This window comes from Fusarium solani, assembly GCF_023522795.1.
Source record: "Fusarium solani strain SB1 chromosome Unknown bctg00000008, whole genome shotgun sequence".
Classification (NCBI taxonomy): domain Eukaryota; kingdom Fungi; phylum Ascomycota; class Sordariomycetes; order Hypocreales; family Nectriaceae; genus Fusarium; species Fusarium solani.
In genome coordinates this window covers 429783-451908 of record NW_027072148.1, presented here as the reverse complement: position 1 = coordinate 451908, position 22126 = coordinate 429783, and the positions used below count along the sequence as shown (strand labels likewise).

The window sequence follows — 22126 nt, the reverse complement described above, 5'->3', positions numbered from 1 at the left end:
CCATCTGGTCGAGATTAGGTATGTAGACAAGGTGGAAATGTGATATGTACGCATGTGCTATCAATTAAATTGCTTAATACTAAATCATGCCCGTTCCTGGGTTGAGGCTTGTTCCTTTCATGACAACGAATGTAGGTACACCACCACAAAATCCACGTTGAAGATTTGCTGAGGTGGCTAGGTAATATGACTCGCAGACAAATTGATTGACACTACGAAAAAAAGAAGCGAACAACAAGTCTTGTGCGAGAGTCAGTCCCTCGTTGTCTCGACAAAAAGGAAAAAAGGTACAGAGCAATAATGTGACTTTGGTGTGACTCTAGGCGCTGAGTTGTCACTGCAGAGGCCGCCCTTCGCTTCCTGATCAGCAGGAAGTCAAAAAAACGGACCAGACGTTTACTTCCACGAGTGACGGAGACGCAAAAAAACAAGTTTAGACGAGAAGGAATGATAGTAAAGAAAGAGAAAAAGACGGTAAGATGAGATGCATGCATGTCCCCGTGTTCGGATATTGGCTTTATGGATTATTGATTTGGGCCTGGGTAGGTAGGCACTGTAGGTAGGTTGTCGGGCATTTTACATCCCTTGCATTGGATGGCTGCACATGAAATTTCGTTGGGAGTTGAAAGGCTCAAGGTGCATTCTCGCGCATAATTACTACGCCTCCATCCCATGATATCTTCATCTTAAACGCTGCACCGACTGCACCGCCATGTGCCAGAAGCAAGTGCAAACATGACATGTTTCACTCCATGCTGTCCTGTCCTGTACATGGCCATTAACAGTTCCCATCAACTCGCTACCTACAGTACACTACAGTCACTACAAGCCCAGACCCTCCATCCTTCCACCCCCATCCCTCGGACCAATCTCGACGCACCACGCCAGTTCCCTCCATGCGAGGCAAAGACAACAAAGGTCTCTGTGCGTCCCCTCCCCCCATCACCCGTCAGCGAATGCCTTCTGCCAACGCACCAACGGGGCCCCTGCCCAATCATGCGCTACGCCGGTGCACACCACCCCTGGTCCCCTATGCAGAGAGTGCGCCGCTGCCTCTGTCTCTCCCCAATCATCGGGTGCCAGAGCAGGCCTTCACAGGAAGAAAAAAATCTACAAAGTAACAAGCCTCCACCCCCCTCTCACCGAACATGCCCAGCCATTCAAATTTGTTAGACAGACCGACATGTTTCTGCTGGACGGTGCCGAGGGGTCCATTCCAGCCAGTTATGCAGCCAGAGCAAGCACAAGTCGACACTTGATGCAAGTTTACCGACACGGAGGCGATTATACTCAGCTCGGCTGGCCTCGTCCAGCTTGTTGTCAATCTCTCTGCTGGTCATCTTTTGGTCTGGTCTCGCCTTCTGTTGGTCATTCTGGCCCTGACCATCTTCGCCTTTCAACTCCACAGCCCAGCATCAGCCCAGATATTCCAGCCTCCTCTACCTATCTCCCTCGTCCAGTCTTTCAGATGCAAGCGCATCTGTCATACATGCCTACCTATTCCCAGTCGTACCAGGTCCAGCCCCAAGGTGAGCCGCCCGCCCGGTGCGTTGGCCACTCTCCACCCTGTCCTGTCCGGCCGGTCCACCTACTCGTCTCTTGTTTTTTTCCCAACAGTTCACGACGACTTCAAGAAGACTATAGGCGGATAACCCTTGACCGCAACCAGCATAGGCCACCCCAGCTTTCCCCAGCATCTCCTCTTTGAGCCTCGGGCAGCTCGAGTCGTCATGACTCCTCATGCACGTCAGCCGCTCACAATTTACGAACTGGGCGCTTGACAGTTCGTTTCCGCTGGTATGGCGTGTTGTTCATCTCCAGCTCATCTGAGCCGCAGAGCCACCGACGTAACAAAGACCCCGTTTGCTGTCAACTCGGCTCATTCCATTCCTCACAGTCAAACTGCTTGTGCGTGAGTTGTGCATGGTTCGCTCTCACTCACCACGTCACCTCATAACGCCCAGTCCGTACCAAGTAACTATGCTTTGCGTTGATGCTTGGACCAAGATCGTCTTCTGTCTGTTACTCCCTTCATCCATGTCATGTCATACAGCTTCAGACCTCTTCAAGGACGTCCCTGCTCGTCCCATCCATACATCTTCATCGACTCGCCTGCTTTTGTCTACGTCCCTCACTGGCCAGATCCTAACCACTTCATCCTGGTTCGTGCAAGCCCTACTTCTAGAATCCTTCCTCCGAGCTGCCGAGGCGTTCGGCACTAACAAGCTGCGTCGACATTGCTCCGGCACATCTACTTGCACATCACTTCTCACATCATCTCGAGCGATACAAAACATCTTGAAATAACGCATAGATTCGTTCATGCATGAGACCAAGGTGAAGGAACTACATCTTCACCATAAACATGGGTATAATACAACCGCTATCCGACCATAACCTGCACCAATGTGCCATAACTCGTAGGACTCCATATGTGCTTTCTGTTCATTTTTCGCTTCATGTACTCCATATAAGTATTTTCGCCCTTTTTTTTAACGGTTTGGGATCTCCTTAGAATCCTCTCCCAAACCGAATATCAAAATCCTTCAGCACGCTCATGATACTCGCCGCTTCAACCTCAATGGGCATCATCGTCCCTTGAGGTGCTGGGCGGGCTCCGGCACGAGGAGTAGCCTTGAGCTTTGGCAGCCAGGAACCAATATCATCCGCCGCCTTGGAAAAGTTGCGGTGACTTGATAGTGTCTGGTATGCCTCGGCACAGCTGAGTCCCAGGCTAGGTAGGCTGGGAGAGAGAGATCTTCTCAGGCTTGGGCTGTTGGGACTTGCAGCAACCGCCGCCAGCTCCCTTGCCACCACAGCAGCCTCCAGAGCTGCTACCATCCTTACGGTTGAAGTTGGCGGCCATCAGGCGGCAGAAGAGACCAGACTTGGGATCAGCCTGGCACTGGGCACAGGTACCAGGTCCGTTGGGACCACAGCCTCGGCGTTCAGATGATTGATTCTGAGTCTGTGTCCGGCGAGGGAGCTTGACGGCACCATCGGCCGTCATCTCCATGGCTAGTGTAGGAGGAACAACATCGGTCTCCGACGGGGGAGGTGTCTGGACCTGCTGGGAGATGGGAGGAAGGGTATCATTTGGAGTCATGGCTGGGGTCGCCAGTGAGGTGTCTGCGCAGACGCAGTAGGTTCCGTCCTTACAAAACCCACAGCCGTCTCTGAACGGCATGGTGTCTAGTGAAGGAACTTGGGAGGGAGCAGTGTAAGTGTCTTGGGTGACGTTGGTGGCCTTGCGAGAGTACATGGCGGTAAAGTCTGTCTCAGCCTCATCATGGCTGGAGCGGTGCCTCTTCTCGCCGGAAATGTCTCCAGACGGCGAGGCCGGACGCTTAAGGTCCTGAGATCGGTTGAGGGCGTCAGCCACCTCGCCGAGGCACTGGCAGCTAGATGTCAGACCGCACTTGCTGCAGCCGTTGGCGGCGGTCTTCATCACCTCTTCGGCACAGGCACACGGCCCGTTTGGGGAACAGTTCCCGCAGGTGATGGCAGTATCATCATTTGATGCGTTGATGTCGAGGGTCTCAGGGGGAGAGATTATCTGGGAGATGGAAAAGGAATGACCCGACTGCCGGTCCGGGCGGCCATCGGGAAGACTGTGCCTCTGCGGCTGACCAGTTGGACTTTGAAGTCCATCAAACGGGTGGGAAGTGCTCATGCTCCGTGACTGGTAACCCGAGTTGAAGACGCCTTCATCTAGACGTCGCTTGAGGGTCTCGGCCTCGGTTTCAACCCGGATGCGGTCCTGTCTTTCCCGGTCGAGCATGTTCTCGAGTAGCATGCATCGGGACCGGAAGGACTGGACATCAAGCTCGAGTTCGTGAATCTTGTCCTTGAGCTCCGTCTCCTGCTTCTCTTGAGCCTCACGCTGCTGATCAAGCTGCTCCTCTAGCTCGCCAACTCGGGCGGCTCTCCTCTCCCGGAAGGCCCTCTGGGCTGCGCGGTTTTGGGCCTTGCGCTTGGTGGGTGGTGTGTCGGTGGCGGGCTTCCTGCCGGGCTTGGGCCTCGGAGGGATCACCCACTCCTTGGAAGTCATGGACATCTTGGGAGGCTCCGGCGGCGCCGGGTTGGGGCTGATTACGGACGACATGGCCATCTTGTTGATGGAAGGGAGAGCAGTGCGTTGTTGAGGTTGTGCGGGTGGAGGTGGCTTTGCACTCGGCTTAATGGAGAGAGGCGTCCTCTGTGGGGCAGTGGATGTGGCTGGTGAAGCCGGCCCAGGTGCGGCTGAGATAACACGAGGTCTTGCCGCGGGTGCAGGTGCGAGGACGGGAGTACCAGCGCCAGGGGAGTCGACAGCTTGACGTGGAGGAGATGGAGCGAGTGCTGGGCCTGTCATGGTGGGTGACAAAAGGCCTGATGTGGATGGGTGACGAGTCCTTGTTTGTTATGTGTGTGTGTGGCGAGACCGGCGGGTCTCTTTTCGGTCGATCGGTCGTGATGAGCCAAATGGGGTTCGGAGTTCCGAGATGGGAAACTCTGGGGGAATAGGAAAAGGCGTCGTAATCGGACAATTCGGCTTGGACGAATTGGATAATGCTCAGTCGAGTAAAAGCGTCGTCAATTGGTGGTGAGGTGCTGTGTGCTGGCAGATTGCCGGATCAGATTGATAAGATGGGGGTCGTTCCTAGCTGTTGCAAGGCTGCAGAATGACCCAGGCAGGTCGTGGGTGCGGCTTCGGCTTCGGCTTCGAATTAGAGGCGCGGCTGGTAGCCAGAGAAGAGTCAATTTGACAGCGTGTTGATGGACCCATTCGTGACAGCGCAAAAGGAAAGAAGCTCAGATGTCGTAGCTGGTCATCAATTGGAATCACGATAAGAGGATGATGGATGGAGGAGGGGAAAAGGGAAGGGGAGGCAGCAAGAGGGAAATTGATCGTGGGGTGCGTCGCTACTTTTGTGCCCCGACTGCATCCGACGCCTGGGAAGCCAATGGTCCGATTCCAGGAGGCGATGGGTGGATCTGATCTGATTGATAAGATTTGATTGATAAAAATTTCGCATGCACCCACGGCGCCAGGCACAAGGGAAACGGCGCCAGGCACCCGCCCGTGCGGGTTTGGCAGGTCTAGCTCGAGCCACTCAACCGCCGAGTCGTGAGCTTACCAGCAATTACGACGGAGCACAAAAGCGGGTTTCTCGCACTCTGATTGCCGGCCAGGCCTCTCTGTCAGGCATCGAGTCGATGGGCGATGGGGTTTCGATGGGGACGTTTAATCAGTCATACGCAGGCGGCTCCGCCATCGCTGGCTGTGTCTCGACTTTTTTTCTGCGCCCCCACCTTCTGCAACCCATCATCCATTGTGACCCCCAACAACGACTCAAGATGGTCCATTTTGAGCCGCGGTTTTTTACTTGATGCAACTAGAAGGGTTTCGGTATTTTTTTGGTGAGGGACGATCGATCGAAAAGTAGTATTCCCGGTCCGAGTTTGAGCTGCCGTCGGTGTGTCTCTGACGTCCAACGTCTTTAGAGCGGAACTTCGGGATAACAACATCCCCATGATTCTCGGCTTAGCCCCACCTAGCAGACCCTTCTCAGCCTTCACCTTTCAGCTTTCTGGTATAAGCTTGATCCAAGGCCTCACCTGGAACAAGCCACCGGCGTTAGTCGGAGCACGCCCGGGCCATCTGAGCGACATCCGTTGACCCTGAGGTTGCAAGTGTCGTGGGAAGCAAAAAAAATGCCGTGCAACCTAAGGGTTCTCGGAACTCCGACTTCGCTCCCACCATCCGCTTTGCAAATCCTGGCCGCGTGGTTTGCAGAGCAGGGACTCGGGGCCTGTGCTCTCCCAAGGGTCAGAGACAATACCGGGCCCGCTCGCGTGGGAGGTCTTTTCCAAAAGACTTGAATGCCTTTTGTCGGGACTCTGAGAGGCCGGTCGTACGAGCTGCACCAAGGCTGATCCATGCCCCGAGCTACGCCTCCACGGAAATATCCCACGGCAGTACGGGGGCATCTCATCAGGGTCTTCAAACTGCCAACGAGATCAGGACAAGATGATGTGACAGATTCAACTGGTCGCGATGGGATCCATGGTCTGGCTTGGGCTTTTGACAGGCAGCACACGCATACATGCACGCATGGCATGCTAAAGGCGAGACGCCATCAGACCCTTTCGGCATAGTAGACGCACATCTCACGAGATGCCATGGGAGGTTACAGTCGACACCGATGCACACCGAGCCGGCATGCAAGCAGGCAACTCGTCTTTTTCCTCCCAACAAAGATTGTCGAATAGCGACCGTCGTAGCATCTCCTTGTCTTCCCAAAAAGGAAATGTGTCGTCTCTCCCGCCTTTTCCCACTCCGACTTTATCCTCGGCAACCGATTCATGTTCAGCTCCTCCAAACGTAATGCGTATCCGCTTCTTCGAGACTTTTTCTCTCCGACTCAATTCCTTTTTTCCCTCCGCTTATCGCGCCCCCCCAAGCGCGTGGGATTCCGCCCAGGCCACCTCAGCTGCTTCAAACTCCACAGAGCTAAGCCTTTTGTCTCGAATCGTGCTTTCGCACGGAGCACACCTGGACACAACCAACAGTCAGTAGACGGGGCCAATCAGAGGCTGAGGTATCGTTGTTCATCCCGCGGAATTGGAGAAGATGTTCAGGTGAGGTAGCCTTGACGGAGGCATATTGAGCTGATTGTCGCCTCATGGACCCAGCACGGTAAAAGACATCAGCCTAAGATCTCAGCTGTGCGTCTTTTCGGGACAGTTAAAAAGTATAGTAAGGGTAATTAAAAAGTAATTAATAGAGATGTAAAGTATACCTTGGATTAAGATATCTCTTGTACCAGTCTATCTATGTTCCTCCACAAACGAGCAGCATTTGAGACTTAAAAGCTGTACTGTGCCGTCTCATTTTTTTCTTGACCGCATGCCAGGGTGTTTGTTAGACATACGAGTACGAGCCCACGAACTCCTCCACAGAGTATACGGATCTACCAATGATTCAAGGGTGCTCAAGAGCCAAGAGTGTTCGTCACACCCTGGAACATCACGAGGTGTGATTTGTGCCGAGTGGGTGTCTTGACTCAGCAGAGGTTAGCACAACGGCACAAGTCCGGGGTTTATCGATAAGATAATCAGTACCACCCCTTCCAATCATGGTTAGCGCCGCCGATAACGCTCATGCCGCCACGAAGCTCCTCCACCAATCCATGCCACCTCACCTCTAGTGCTCCAGCATCGTGGGAGACAACTTACAGAGCACACCCACGACACACCACCACCTACAATGGCCGCCGCGCCGGACCCTCTCGCCTCTTTCTCGGGCCTCGGGATATCCACCCCGTCCCGTGCTCCCTTCACCCTCTCCGACTCCGACTCTTCCTCCTCCGTCGACGATGATGCCCCCCTGCCGTTCCCCGAAGCCCTTCCGCGCGCAGACTTTCTTGCTCCGGACTTTCAACCAGCTGCATATCTCTCTGCACTGCCGAACCGACATCAGACTCTCGAGGATTTGCGCTCTGACTTGCGCGATCGAAGCGCAGCCATCAGCTCAGAGCTCCTTGAGCTTGTGAACTCGAATTATACGGCCTTTCTATCCCTTGGCAGCGAACTTCGCGGCGGCGATGACAAGGTTGAAGATGTCAAAGTCTCACTGCTAGGCTTCCGAAGAGCAGTAGAGGAGGTCAAGGGTCGTGTATCATCACGAAAAGAAGAGACCAATGCGCTCAACGATGAACTTCGTGGCGTGAGGTCAGCCATCGAGCAAGGTCGCAAGATGATAGAGCTCTCTGAACGATTAACATCTTTGGAGGAACGTCTGGCGCTGGACAGCATGCCAGCTTCCAATACCCAGCGAGATTGGGAAGACGACGAAAGCGAAGAGGAAGATGAGGACGAGGACGGGACCCTAGGGAGCTCACCAACAAGACTGCTTGCTTCAGCACAAGAATGCAGTCGCATTGCAACGCTCACCGAATCTCTAGACCAGAACACACCCTTTGTGATCAAGATGGAGGAGCGCTTGACCCGTTGTCGGAACACTCTGCTACTAGACTTGGGCAACGCACTAAAGCAGGCCAAAAAGGCTGGCGTGCGTGGTCAGGACAGAGTTCTGAAATATCTTGCTGTATACAGAGTGCTGGGCGCACAAGCGGATGCCATCAAGGCTCTTCGCGGCGGTTAGGGGGAGCTCACATAAAATCCAATAATGATACCCACGTCAAGCCATTTTGTTTCATTCACGAGGTCGTCTATTCGGTAATATGACATATGATACAATAATACAAGCCCCGCGCTAGCATACTTTACATGATGCTCGACAAGGCCTCGGGGGTAATCTTCTCCTCTGCGTCCTTCAGCTTTCCGTTCAAGCTCAGGCCCGGCCCATTGGTTGTGCTGAGAATCACCTCGTGCACCTCCTTGTGCACCTCCTCTGAGATCTCGGCGCATTCGGCCTTGATCTTGGTCAACAGCACCTTGATGTTGGCCTTGAGCTGATCGGGTGTGTATCCCAGCTGGCCAATAGCCATGCGGATGACGCCCTGCCTCTCACGGTAGTCTGCCGCACCGGCCGAGTCTCGCATCGACTTGACAACATCGGGAACGATGGTTCGCATTCGCTTGCTGGGCATAAGGCCCTTGGGACCGAGGATCTTTCCGAGACCGGCCTTGTTGAGGGCCTTTTCGCTAGCCTCGTGGCAGATGAGGCGGTCAAAGTTGATCTGCTCCTGGCGGATAGCCTCGAAGAGGGTCTCCTCACCGACGGCCACGGCTCCGGCGGCGGTGGCCTCGCGGGCAATCTCGCTGCCCTCGGGGCACACGACGGCGATCTGCCAGTCGCTCTGGACGGGGTGGGGGAGGCGGACGCTGTTCTTGATGACGGGGCCGTTTCGGGCTGTCTTGAGGTTGATGTGTAGCTCGTACTTGACCGAGGCGGGGGGTTGACCGACTTCGACGGCTCGGAGGACCCTGGATATGAGTTAGCACTGATATTGGGGTTGTCCTTGACTGAGGTCCAGTATCCCCAGTCTTCCCCTCCACCCATTGCTCCCAACTAACCTCATAGCCTCACATAACGAGTGCTGCGGAAAGTCCCTCTTGGTAAGGTTATGCCTCTTGAAATCCTTGGGAATCGGCCTCTTCTTCTTGGTGGTCTTTCTGATGCGGACGACCGAGGCATTGCGGACCTGCTGTGCGGCGGCGGCCGGTGCGAGGAATCGGGGTATCGTGGGGATGGCGGGCCGAGGGGTCTGGAGGAGGGACAGCCTGGCCATGGAGGCCAAGCAGCGGTCGATTGGCGCCATTCTGTGTGGGCAATTGAAGCTCCTGGCTGCTGGATATTGGTGGTCGCGCAAAAAGTCGATGTTGAGCCACAGGCTTTGATGGTGGGCCTGGAAAGTTAGGCGCCAATTCTTATCGATAAGATGGGGTCTTATGGGCACACTCAGTGGCAATGAGATAGTTACAACTTGACAATTGATGCAATGAGACGGCATTTAAGGAATCAAGTGACAGAAGTTTTTGAGAGGCTGTCCGAATCATATGTACACAATTACATTCATCCCGTTTAATCTATTTACACGTCTCCTCAACAATACATGAGCACCGTACTCGCTGCTTAAGGCAGGCACACGAGCATATCCCTGAGCTTCGCAAGCACAACATCCTGTCGCTCATCGTTCACAGTCGTCTTGTCAGTGGCGTCACCAATGCTGACAGAAATGTAGCATCCATCCTCAAGAATAACATCCGTCTCGGTGGGCAGGCGATCATCACCGCACCACTCAGTATCAGGCTTAGAAAAGACACCAGGGTTGATGCGGCTCAACACCCACTTGAACTTGGATGCGTCGGTGCACTTTCCTTCGACCTTGGGGAAGTTGACGTTGAGGAAGACGTCCTTGGGGAGGTAGGGCTTTCCGGAGTCGACGACCTTCTTGACCAGCTTGGTGGCCAGTTCAGCGTACACAAGGCTGCGAGCGGGAACAGGGCTCGTGTTGAAAGCAGTGTTGCCGGAGGAAGCTCCAGAGAAGGCGATCGCCGGGATGCCAGCATCGTGAGCTGCATAGCAGGCAGCGCCGACGGTACCGGAGAAGGGCACCTGAAGCCAGAGGTTGGTACCAACGTTGGGGCCAGTAACAGCCAGCTCGGGCGCAGCACCATCCCACAGACCAGGGCCAAAGGTGTCGATACCATACTTGATGGAAGTGACAGGGAATGAGTTGACCCAGTTGAGATCGGGACGCTTGGGGTCAGAGCCGACAGGGCCGCTGTTGGCGGGACAGCTGTTATACTGGCATGCCTCCTTGCGATCCTTGGGCTTCTCGTCGCGCGAGCCTGACTACGTGTTAGTGCATGTTAGCTCTGTCTGTGATGTAACTTACTGCTGCCTGACTTGTTCTCAGCTGGGGCTGAAAGAACAACCTCGTAGCCCGCCTTGTTCAGGGCATCGTTGAAAGTACGGATGTACGACTCTGCCCAGCCATCATCGTTGGATTGAACGATTCTCACTGCCTGGGCAGCAAGAGGCAGAATAGCCAGCGAAACGAGAGACTTCATGATGATACAGTTGGACAGTTGCAGAAAGACAACGAGGGGAAACCAAGTAAGCTGGCGGAATAAGCTTCAGACACGAGGTGCAGACACAAGCTTTCATACTACACGATGCAACACCCAAACCTATATAGCTTCCGACGTAAGACGGCCATTGCATGAACTCATCTAACTCTATCCTCGACCGAGCACCAATACCTCGGGGATCGTCCTGTCACTCTAAACAAAAGCCACCAATCAGCGCTCACCACTCCCCTCGTCAGCCGGCACCATGAAACCCCCAGGTCATGCCCACCGCGCCATCAACCACCCCACGTGCCATGCCATTGGCCTAATCAGGATAAAACAGGAGCATCATCCTCAGGCACGTTGGCCGCCGAGTGGTGAGTGACCCCGGGACTATACCTATGACTTGCAGAGAAGCTCCGGCATGATTGTTCGCACCAGGATAACGGGCCGAGCCGATTCGGTGAATGATGCATCGGCAAAGGTTTTCTTTTTGGGATGTTTCGGTCGCGATTAAGGTGAAGTGGTTTTCCGGGGTTGGTTATCACAACTACCGGAATCGGGGCAAGAGCCGGCGCCGTTCGGTGGTTGTGGGGCAAAAGGCCGGGGTTTGTCCCGGAGGTTCTCCAATATGGCAGGTCCACCGGGTTCCGTCCCTGAGCTACGTTTCCACGAGGCGATAGTCGTACGGTCATAGGTAGAAACTCGGGTTAGTATATTCAATAGCTCTATTGCGTAAGTGACCATATAGGTAATTCGGGAAACCCGGGCGATGATAGAGTTCTCGCTTACCCTGAACCTCGGACGGTGAGGGAAGCATTCACATGTTTAACCCGAAAAAGAGGGGGGACTGGATTGGCTGTAATTGAGTATTGCTTTTCTGGAAGTTCTAGGCGTGTGTTCGATATGACCCAGAACCAAGCTGATGGTGTTGTGAATATCTACGTGTTCGTAACACTGATGTCGTTGGAGGGGGCGCTACCGCCATTTTCTGGTGACAGATTGGGTAGAGCTCGATGATTGTACAACAAAGACAAAAGAGTTACTAACAGTGTAGCAAGGACTGATAGTGGACAGACAAGGTGGTAGACAATACAAGTGATAATGCCAATACCCTATAGTCAAGTCAATTGAGTACTGGGATTGATCAAGAACTATAACGGCTTATTTTTAAAGGTGAAGGCTATTGAATATACCAGCAATGCGCCAGCCTACCTAGGAACGCATATCTCCCTGGTTAAACAAAATCTGCTATGTTTACCACCTTTGTGTGTTTTCAGAATCTGGGGCCTATGCTGCTTTTCGAGGCGGCCGTTTGCCGATCATCCGGAAGATTACATGCACCTTTACTAATCAGCCTCTTCCCTAAAAGCACGATCCTTGACCGCTTGCCCCTGAGATGACCGCATAAGTGTTGGTGATCAGTCTCTTCAGATTGGCCGGAGTTAAGTAGTCGCGAAAGGAATTGCCGAGCCCCGAAGACAGGGGTATAAGTTGTGAGACTTGGGACGAAGTCTATCCAGAAACACCATCCTTTATTCCTCCAATGAGAACCTCAATATGCTCGTTCTTATAGCTGGCGCAACCGGAAACCTCGGCCAAAAACTCATTGATAGCCTTCACTCACACGGTCATCAAGCCCGCGCCCTCGGTCGCAACCCGTCCAAACTTGAGCCCTCTCGCCGAGAGAAACTGGAAAGCTTCGTTCAAAGCGAGGCTTACTATGATATTCCGGCTCTAGATCGTGCCTGTAAGGGCGTCGATGTGGTCATTTGCGCATACCAGGGCATCCCTCAATTGCAGCTTGAGGGCCAGCTCCTCCTCCTCCGTGCCGCCGAACGAGCTGGCGTCAAGTCATACGTTGCACACTGCTGGAGTTATGACTGGAGGAACATGAAGCTTGGTGTTCAAGAAAGTTATGATCCATTCATATCTTTCAGGAATCACGTGGACTTGTCTTCGAACCTGAAGCCGATTTACATCTTCACTGGAGTACTGGCTGAGGTACTCTTTTCTGCACCTGGCCATGGCCACTTTAGCCCAGCGCACAATGGTGTCTGGGACCCAGAGAGCAAGACAATGGAGATTTGGGGAACAGGTGAAGAGATCTGGCATTGGACTACCGAGCGAGATGCTGCAGAGTTCACCACCGCTATCATTGAGCAGGATGATGCGCCTCAGGGCGGCGACTGGACTGTGTGTTCGGGAAGCAGCACACTCAAAGAGCTAGCCACGATATACGGCAAAGTTAGAAACTGCAAAGTGGACATTCGCATGAAAGGAACCGTGGGCGAGTTGCGTGAAAGAGCTTTTGAGGCGAGGAGCCAAGGATCAAGACGGAACTATTGGCCGTATATCGGGTGGTTCTATCAACTACACACCGTTGACGGGACCTGGTCGCTTGGAGAATTGGACAACGAGAAACTGGGCGTGAAGACTACAGGGTTTGATGAGTTTCTGAGGGAATACCCAACCCTCTAATATGAGTCTCAGGTATGGCTGGGCGCCCAGAGTCTTTGATGTGCCAAGCTGTCCGGGGTATATTGATCATCAACTTAAAATTTTGGGTATAGGTAGCTGGAAGTCTTGGCCTCTCATATATCACCCTTGATAATGGCATGTCTCACCCGTGATGAGATTGTCTCAGAATCGCCTTGTAAACTCGTCTAGACAAGTCCTCATGATAGACTGAGCAACTGCAAACTGTAACCGGCTCACCGAAAGAAGTACGAGACTCTACCAGACCGGCTGTCTTCTTGGCAATGTGCCTTGGCCAAAAAATTCCATTTTTAGGCCTGAATGAAGTCATAACCACATCTGGGCCAAGCACAATATTCGTAAACCTTGTCTTCTAACCCACTCGGAAGCTATCCAAGAGTTAATCGAGGCGGTATCGAGGGCCGGGACTCTTGGCTCGACCTTTTCGCCACAGATGCCTTATCTGATACTCAGGACTGAGCACATTTACACCCAAGAGGGACCCAGCAGACCTTGTTGGCGCCAAGCTCGACATTTTCTCCCTTTTTGAATGACGACGAGTCGGGTGTGCACTGCCACCACCGACTACGGGCCAATCCATTGCCGAGGCCGCGCGGCCATCCTAGGCTACCGTTTCTTTAAATGTTGGGCGGCGACCCTAATTTTTGACCCGCGAGGCCGCACCAACTGAGGCCTGGAGAGTCTGCGTAGCTGTTGACCATGGCCTGATGCTGAGGGATTGGTGTAAGTGATCTAGGTACGTAACTTACAGTTTGCCAACGTCTGCACAATCAGAACCTTACCAACCATGCTGCAGATCATATCAGCCTCTACCGTCATTCTCCAAGTCTACAGGCCAACTACAGCTCGAACCAAACGAGTCTCATTCCACGACCGCTGTTGATGCACTGTCCTGGATACCCCGACCCGACTGGCGAAAGTAACCATGGAAGAATACGTACCGGAAGCGAGCCGCGATGGACCGAAGCCACACCTTAATGTCAAAGCTTAACAAGCTAGCCAGTCAGCGATCAACCACGGGCACGTGCTATCAAGCTCCTCTACTCCACCCCTGGGCCAACGATCTCGGGCTTGTACCCTGGGAATTGCGCTGTCCGTCACTCGGGCTATCTGATTGGCCAAAGCTCTTTGTGTTGCCAGTACGTAAAACAAAACGAGATGCTGCTGCGCCTTGGAAACATTGGATTTATTGTTCAGCGGACGCCATATCGGTACGTTTCTCTTTCTGATTCGGTCTCTTTGCAGATGGAAGGAACTTGGCTGGCTCCTTCCTCCTGAATATCCCCCTTTCCTTCCTCTTCGGGCCATTGCAGTTGCGTGCCCACTTTCCGCTCTTGCTTCAACCCTGTTATCTCCCGTCTTTCCTCCCTGTCTTTCTTTTTCCAACTTCTCCTCTTCAACCTCTTTGGCCCCTCTGCTCTTCATGGTCTTTCTGTCTCTTCCCTCCGATCCGATCATGATCTACGAGCGAACGACTTGGCAATATCCCGGATCTATCTCCAACGCCCAGTTCATTCTCCTCCAAGCAACTTCAGTCGTAACTGCCAGCCAGACACCAAAAACACCAACCACCACCAGAACCGAAACCTCACAAGGTTGTTACGAACTATCAGGCGCCGGGACGTCATCCCGGGCTTACCTTTCGGTTGGCTGGGCCAGTATGACGCCGTTGTGGATCTATGATGGATCCCTGATTTCCCGACATGAGCGAACTGTCCGAGCAATTCGAGGGCCAACGAGTTTTTGTCAGGGGAGAATATTAATCTGTGCCAGAAAATTTCAGCTCACAGGATATTCTGCCTTGTTCAAAATTCTTTATTTTGCTTGATCTATATGTTTGCTGACCTTTTTATCGTTTTCTATCCAGTCTCGCGCCATCTTCTTTCAGCTACTGCAACTCCGTCGTTGGCGTTGAGCTGCTGGCCAACAAAGACGTTCCTCGGAGAAGCCTTATCTTTGCATTCCCACTACATCCCCGCTCAGGACCAAGGGTTTCAGCCGCCTTTGACAACCCGTCTCTTCGGACCCATTGGATTGCCAGGCGGCCTCCCGCCAAGACCTTGAGGTGAAGCTGACTTATATCAGGCGGAGTTTCAATCTCTCCGGTTCCTGGTCTGGAGTTTTCCCGGACACTGCTAAATATCTTTCAATATTGGGACAGACATCCTTTCGACTTAGCCGGCGGTCGATAAATCCCCTGTCCACAACGTTCGGTTGAACTCAGTCAATCCAGTTGATCGACCTCTTCACCCATCCGACACCCCGAGGATCAAACTTCTACGGTTCGTCGTTACGCCAAGCACCCCGGTACTTCAGATCGAAGAGCGCACTATGGACTGGTTGATTACACAAGTGTGTAAGAGACCACCATCGACGCTCGCACGATATCTGGGATTCGCCACGCCGTTCGAAGATCGTCTTGGCAATGGATCTGAGTGGCAGGGCCACAGGAGATGTCGAGAGGCGAACATTGGGATCTAGTGGATCTCGAAGCTTGTCTAGACGACGTCAGATTACCGGCCTGGAAACCGAGCATCCAGGAGCCTGTGCTTACCACGAGACATATGGGCAAAGCTGCTCGCCACATGGTATTGTTTGTATCAGCCCCTTTTGCTCAGGGGGTCCTCTCATCGTGTACACGGAGTACCGGCGACCTCTGGACAGCGCCCTTGTCACCACTTAGCGCCGGATTTATCGAGTCAGATTCCCTGCGGCCCGGAACTTCCGTGACGAAGCTGGGTGCTGTCCCAACCGGAAGGTCGAGCGGTGATCTCGATCCGTACTCGTAGCTCCGTGGAGACGTCGAGCTCAATCGGCTAGGGGTCGTATGCGAGGAGGTGGGTGAGCTTTGCCCTACTACCGGCGGACTCGGGACGAGGAGGCTATCTGTGCGGGAGTGGGTACGGTGGTGCTTGCTGGCACCAGGTTCTTGCTGAACACTCGCATTTGCGAGGACTGACAGTTTATCGAGGGGGTTAGGTTCTGGCCTGCTCTGTCCAAGGACGAGCGCGGGCAAGACTGGTAAGGCTGGCGGTTGAGGTCGAGGTTGGAGGAGCGTTTGTCGTTCGATGGGTAAAAGTTGTGGCCCGATGGAGCTGGATGATCCCGACTTGTTGCCGTCTCTTCTGATTCCTACGATTGCGTCGACGACTTCGCGGGTGCTGCTCTTTTCAGCGATTTGGGGAGGCATGTATGTTGACCTGATGGGATCTGCTGACGGCGGTCGAGACAGGGGTTGAAGAGCCATCTTGGGTGTTGTGCCGAGGGCAGGCGGCTGACCAGCGGCTGACTGCGATAGGGTGGCCTTTGCGGCATCGGTGGCGGGTTGATCTGGGAAGCTCTGCAAGAACTTGTCGATATCTTCGGCGGTGGCGCCGTGGTAACCCAGCAGGATCCTCAAGCGCGAGTTCTCGACGGCGACATTGCGAGCGGCCTGCTGCATCTGGAGGGTGGCCTCGACTCCTTGACGCTCATAGTCTTGGAGCTTCTTCTGCAGGCCTTCGACATACTCCTTGTGACGTGCACGGGAGCGCCGCTGGTTGTCACGAATACGGATGGCGGATGGGTTGTTCGAACCCTCCTTCTGCAGGGCAACGAGTCAGAGTTATGGGCGAGGCCAGAAGACTTGCTCCCCGAGACCAAAGACTCACCTTTCCTCCCGTCATGGCGGCACATGTGGTTCATTGATCCAGGTCTACACTACGAGACGGATGCAAAAGACATGGACAATCGGGATGAGATGTGAGCTCTTCTTGATGTACCTTTTGACCTGCCAAGTCTAGGACGCGCGTTGACGGCCGAGCTCCGAGTTCTTGGCAGAGATCCATGTCCTGGGAGGTGCAGATCCAGCTGCCGGACGAAAGACGCTAGCGCCAGGGAGGTTTTAAACATACATCCAAGCATGGCAACCCTATCACGACTTCGAGCATGCATTGCTCAACGAGACGCCCTTGGCGCCAAGGCTCGGGGGGGGGGGCCTTGAGACGTCGTCACTATCGGAAGCACAGGAACAGGACCTGTCTCGAAAACTCTTGCCATTGTCATGAACAGTCGGCCGCCCATGAGAACAGCAACGTTACGACAAGCAAGACAGCAGACAGTGGAGACATTGGTCGAGGTTTGCGCCCTAGCCTCCCTTGAAATGATAGCGAAATCCCGAGTTATTGCAGGGGACGGTCGGTCTCTCTGGGCTCTGGGTCTCTGGGCCTTTGGTTGTGGGATGCCCAGCCGCCCAGACGCCCCATATTTTTCAGCGCATTGCTGGGCTGGCAACTGCTGCGCCACGGTCTGTCGGGCCAGCCGACTGCCAAGCCAGCCTCTCGGCTCTTTCTATCCGGTCGAGGTGCGATGCCGACTATCCAGGGCGATGAGTGTCTTGTGGTTTGGGTCCAATGTGCTTGGGGCAGAGACGGTGACAGGTGGATTTGGCTTGACCTGTCTTGTCTGGGGTCGGTGAGCTCAGGGACCAAAGACAGTCTGGACCCGGAACATTTGCCAAGACCCTGCTCGAAGGTTCGCTTGCCGGCGAGTTGTCACTGACGGGACGCCTTTCGCTGGAGCAGGTCTGGTGAGTTGAGCTGGCTGACTACGCATGCCACAGAAAGTCTTGGCTGTTGAGGCAGGGCAAGCAAGGATTACTTGCCTGGTTGTTAGCCGTGACAGGCGACAGCAGCCCTGGGAGGTTGCTTACAACCAACTCCTGGCTTGCTTGGGTCTTGCTTGGGTCCTGTGCGGACGGAAGAACCCACTATCAGCGCAGCGACTCAGCGAGGTCCAGAGTCTCGACCTCAGCAGCCAAGGCTTGGCTCCAACTCATGGGACTATAGAGCAAGTCGTACGGAGAGATTAGTGTGCCGTGTTTCCCATATGCCCCCGCGATTGCGCTTGGCAGCGTCTCACAAGGAGACAGGCAGCGAGGGCCAAGACGAGCGTTTCGTGTAACAAGGCCAAGGTGAGAGTAAGCAGAACCCCGGAGCTTGCTTGCACAATGTCACAAAGGGCACCGAGGTTCAAGCAAGAAGAATCAGATCAGTCCACCACCTGTGCCCCGCGTATCCGCTCGCTTTGGTGTTTTTTTACCGACTACTGAACGAGAGTAGATGGCCGTTTGCAAGACGAAAAAACAAGAGCAAATTGGGAGGGTTTGATTGGCAGCTTGACGATTTAGCCAGCTCTGCCACATGGCAAGCCCATACCAGATTTGTATGTGATTTTCACAAGTACCGATAAACTCCCCGCGGGCACCGAATAACGGCACCAACAAGAAGTGACACCACAGACAGGCATTGGCGATGGATGCAAGACATTTCAGTTTGTAGAGTCAAAAACATGCCCGATTCGGTATTATCTCGTCTGGCAGGGTATCGAGCCAGTATTTCCCGATCTGGCTAAGGGTATCATATTACGCTTTAAAGACCACTCATCATCCCCTTTCTTTCTTTCTTTCTTTCAACCTCTGCCCAGAACTGCCCTGCCACGTTCACATCTTTCCAAGACAGGGTCGTAGCCATGTCTTGGCGTGCTTGCCTCGTGCATGGGCTCCCTCCTTGCCAGCCTCACTTGAAGAGCCGCTTTCCCGTGCGTGTCGAGAAGCGGTCGACACCATCGGCCTGTTGCGCATGCCAGAGCTGCTGCACGCCCACTCCGCGGCTCTCTCCCGACAGCCTGTAGCGACGCCATGCCTCACGCAGGTGGTCAGGACGCAGAGGCCCGCGCTTCAGGTCTACCTCTTCTTCCTCGGCGGCTGCGTCGTTGTTGGAGGGGGGCGGTGTTGGAAGCTCGCTCTGCTTTTCTCCTATTGCTATCCACTCGGCCTGCACGTTGCGGGCGGCCTCGATGATCTCACCGGCAAAGAGCTTGGCAACGGCTTTGACGGCTGTGCTGACGTTTTGCGGAACGGATTGCGACACGGTCGCGTTGACCACCTGCCGTAGTCAGTAAAGGAATTCAGCGATCATAGGCTGTGGGTGTGCCATACTCGTTTGACGACAGAGTCGGCGAGCTTGGCTGCGCGCCAAAGCTCGTATCGGTTATACTGTTGGCTGTCGAAGGCCTCAACAAGCATTGCACGTAGACGAATCTCCTCCTGCTTCTGTTCTTGTGTCCTCGCAACCACATCCTCCAGCGCCATCTCTGCCTTTTCGTCATCTTCGTCGTCGTCTTCCTTATCTCCGCCCTGTCCGCTGACGGCTGTAGGAGCGCGGCCTCCTACGAGGCTGGGTGTCTGCTCACGCGCCTCATCCTGCTTCGCGTTCTTTGCTTTCCGGCCGCGTTTCTTCTTTGGCGCGCCGCTGGCCGTGACGCTTACTGCACTGCCGCTCACGTGGGAAGATCCGTCGACGGATGGGGAGCGAGGGTACGGGGATCGGGCCTCTGGGGGAAAAGAAGTCTGGCGGAGAGGGTGGTTGACTGCGGCTGCAGAGTTGGAGGTTTGCGAGAGGTTCGAGGGCTTGCGGCGCTTTGAAGGGTTATTTACGTCGAGGGTTGATGAGCGCTTCTTGTTGGGGATTTGCGCTGGCGATGGGTATGGAGGCGACATGGCTGAGGGGGAGGAGGCGTAGGGAGGAGAAGCCATGGTTGATTCGAGTTTTGGTTGATATGGAGATCTGGCTGGGCTTCGTGCCAGGTGCCTGATGTTTGGATTGGAGGGAGTATGTAGTCGAGAAGAGTCGCGAGAAACAGACTAGTGCGACGAACCGACGGTCGAATGTACAGTGATGAGCGAGGGTTAGTTTCGATATCGGCTTCGGGATACAAGGCCGAGAAGAAGATGCTACACACGGAAGAGGATCCGTTGCGCGTCCTCTCCCATGTTCGGAGCGTGATTGCTACGAAATCACGTGATGACACACATGACCGGAGTGCGGCTCCATCTTCCGTTTTGCTGACTGTGCCCGGAACCCCACTCTTTTCTGATTGAGCAATTGGATTGTTTGCAATTGACAACAAAGCGGACTAACAATGGGGATTGTAGTTGACATGAGTTGTAGCGTTTTCTAGCATTTGAAAACGAAAAGATGGCGTTTGTTTTACTGTATGAAATCAATTGTTGGCGATTGTAGAAGCTGCCTCCGTATTTGTTTTATATAACAAGTCTTTGACGATACTTTGCTAATTGTAAACAACAAAGTTTTCTACAAACCCGTGACGTCAAAACGGTCTCCGATAAGATAAAGAGTCTTCAGAAAAAAAAGTCCCGCTAGACCAAACACATCAAGCGTCTACCCCCCATGATCCTTGAATTTTGCTCCGCCCCGGCCGCCGATGGCCGGGACCTCTCCTCCAAACTCGAATGGACCCTGACTCGAGCGATACATCACTTCTCTTCTTTTAATCGCTTGCTCTTCCTCTTGCTCTTTTCACTCTTTATCTTTTCATCGTACCGAACCTTGCGCGACAACTCAGACTCAACTACTGCAATGGCTCCTTCAGAAGACGGCGTTCTTGTCGCGGCGGCGAGCAACAAGAAGCGCCCCGCCAGCGTCTCGGGGTCTTCGACCGGTAGCAGCGATGATTCGAGCCGTCGCAAGAAGCGTCGCGATCGCAAGAACGGAAGCAGCAAGAAGCGAAGCAACGGTGACTTTTCCGTCCCTGGTGCTTTCGCGCAGCGCCGCAACAGTCTTGCCAAGGCCTCGCGGGATCCTCGCGATGAACCCCTCCCCAAGAAGAAGCGCGCCGTTGCAGAGGGCGCTGTCGTCAAGACGAGGTCGCCTAGTCCCGTGATTGACTTTGATGGTCTTAGTAGGCCAAGTACGTTCTCCTTCTTCCATCCTTTGGTCTGTCTAATAGTCTGCTAGGCCGCGGCACCCGAGAGCGACGAGAGAGAGACCAAGGAACAAGCCGAGCAGCGCCTCGATCGCATGCGCGGCGCCGTGCGCACGCTCCTCGAGTGCGTCGGCGAAGACCCCGACCGTGAGGGTCTCCTCGACACTCCTTCACGCTATGCCAAGGCTCTTCTCTTCTTGACCCAGGGATACCAGGTCAATGCTGAGGATATCGGTACGTTGATTACGCCTTGGGGGCTAAAGTGTAAGATTTGCTGACTGGCTTGTGATAGTCAACAATGCCTTGTTTAGGGAAGGACATAGTGAGATGGTTGTTGTCAAGGATATTGAAGTCTTTGTAAGTTGACGAGCTTTTGATGGTCAAGATGTATACTTACTCTCCAGTCTCTCTGCGAGCATCATCTCGTCCCCTTTACAGGCAAGGTAAGCACACCATCCACCCCCCAATAATCCTCATCTAACACCCCCAGATGCACATCGGCTACATCCCCAACGAAACCGTCATCGGCCTCTCCAAGCTCCCCCGCATAGCCGAAATGTTTGCCCGCCGCCTCCAGATCCAGGAGCGCCTCACAAAGGAAGTCGCCAACGCCATCATGGAGATCCTGAAGCCCCAGGGCGTCGCCGTCGTCATGGAGTCGAGCCACCTGTGCATGGTGATGCGCGGCGTCGAAAAGACGACTACTTCCACCATCACCAGCTGCGTCCTCGGATGCTTCGAGCGCAAGTCCAAGACGCGCAACGAGTTTCTCAACCTCATCGGCATCAACCGATAAAGAGACTGAAAACAATAATTTTTTGCATTTATTCGGCGTTTGGGGGGTTGGATACTTTTACTTCATTTCAGGGACGTCCAGGGACAACAAAGAAAGAGAAGAAAAAAGAGCCCTTGTCTTCAACAATTGGACATGACGAAAAGCGCCTCCTCAGTTGAGGCTATCTTGGCTAAATAAGGAGGAGGGGAGGCGTTTAACAGCACTTATTGTTTGTTCCCTTAACTTAGACGTCCGGGCTCAACGCCCTGGAAAAAGAAATTTGCTAGGTAGATTGCTCCTTTCAACGAGAGCATCCATATTTTATGAACCAATACAATACCTACGTATTGCCAGAGATAACCCTCCGTGAAACCAGACGCCTCCGTTGATGCATTTCATATCATTTCAAAAAGAAAAAGAAAAAAGAACTAACGAGTTAGAGCCCTTCTCACTCATTCGCATGCCTCCATCGCTGTAGAACATTCATTCATTCCCTCCAGCCAACTCCATTCCTTCCCATGTTTTGGTAGCCGATTAAAACGCCCTTCTACCTCGCTTCCGAGT

General features: G+C 53.8%; 7 protein-coding genes across 7 annotated transcripts; 3 read left to right on the top strand and 4 right to left on the bottom strand.

Annotated features, from left to right (window-relative positions):
- Positions 1-2734: 2734 nt before the first annotated feature.
- MRS44_012171 (uncharacterized protein) lies at positions 2735-4354 on the bottom strand (the record flags this gene model as incomplete). Its single annotated transcript, XM_046278533.2, has 1 exon — positions 2735-4354. The coding sequence occupies one exon, from the start codon at positions 4352-4354 to the stop codon at positions 2735-2737; it is 1620 nt and encodes a 539-aa protein (XP_046133376.2).
- Positions 4355-7252: 2898 nt separating this feature from the next.
- MRS44_012170 (uncharacterized protein) lies at positions 7253-8149 on the top strand (the record flags this gene model as incomplete). Its single annotated transcript, XM_046276217.2, has 1 exon — positions 7253-8149. One exon carries the CDS (start codon positions 7253-7255, stop codon positions 8147-8149), a length of 897 nt encoding a protein of 298 aa, XP_046133377.1.
- A 121-nt stretch (positions 8150-8270) lies between these two features.
- MRS44_012169 (mitochondrial 54S ribosomal protein uL1m) lies at positions 8271-10524 on the bottom strand (the record flags this gene model as incomplete). Its single annotated transcript, XM_046276218.2, has 4 exons — positions 8271-8934; positions 9025-9356; positions 9599-10302; positions 10350-10524. 4 exons carry the CDS (start codon positions 10522-10524, stop codon positions 8271-8273), a joined length of 1875 nt encoding a protein of 624 aa, XP_046133378.2.
- A 1560-nt stretch (positions 10525-12084) lies between these two features.
- On the top strand, positions 12085-13005 carry MRS44_012168 (uncharacterized protein; the record flags this gene model as incomplete). The annotated part of the gene is made up of 1 exon (XM_046276220.2): positions 12085-13005. The coding sequence occupies one exon, from the start codon at positions 12085-12087 to the stop codon at positions 13003-13005; it is 921 nt and encodes a 306-aa protein (XP_046133380.2).
- A 2632-nt stretch (positions 13006-15637) lies between these two features.
- On the bottom strand, positions 15638-16688 carry MRS44_012167 (uncharacterized protein; the record flags this gene model as incomplete). Its single annotated transcript, XM_046278534.2, has 2 exons — positions 15638-16606; positions 16674-16688. The coding sequence occupies 2 exons, from the start codon at positions 16686-16688 to the stop codon at positions 15638-15640; spliced, it is 984 nt and encodes a 327-aa protein (XP_046133381.1).
- Positions 16689-18578: 1890 nt separating this feature from the next.
- On the bottom strand, positions 18579-19597 carry MRS44_012166 (uncharacterized protein; the record flags this gene model as incomplete). Its single annotated transcript, XM_046269565.2, has 2 exons — positions 18579-18947; positions 19001-19597. 2 exons carry the CDS (start codon positions 19595-19597, stop codon positions 18579-18581), a joined length of 966 nt encoding a protein of 321 aa, XP_046133382.2.
- Positions 19598-20441: 844 nt separating this feature from the next.
- Positions 20442-21583, top strand: MRS44_012165 (uncharacterized protein; the record flags this gene model as incomplete). The annotated part of the gene is made up of 5 exons (XM_065618706.1): positions 20442-20741; positions 20820-21021; positions 21080-21144; positions 21192-21230; positions 21278-21583. 5 exons carry the CDS (start codon positions 20442-20444, stop codon positions 21581-21583), a joined length of 912 nt encoding a protein of 303 aa, XP_065474778.1.
- Between the last annotated feature and the right edge of the window lie 543 nt (positions 21584-22126).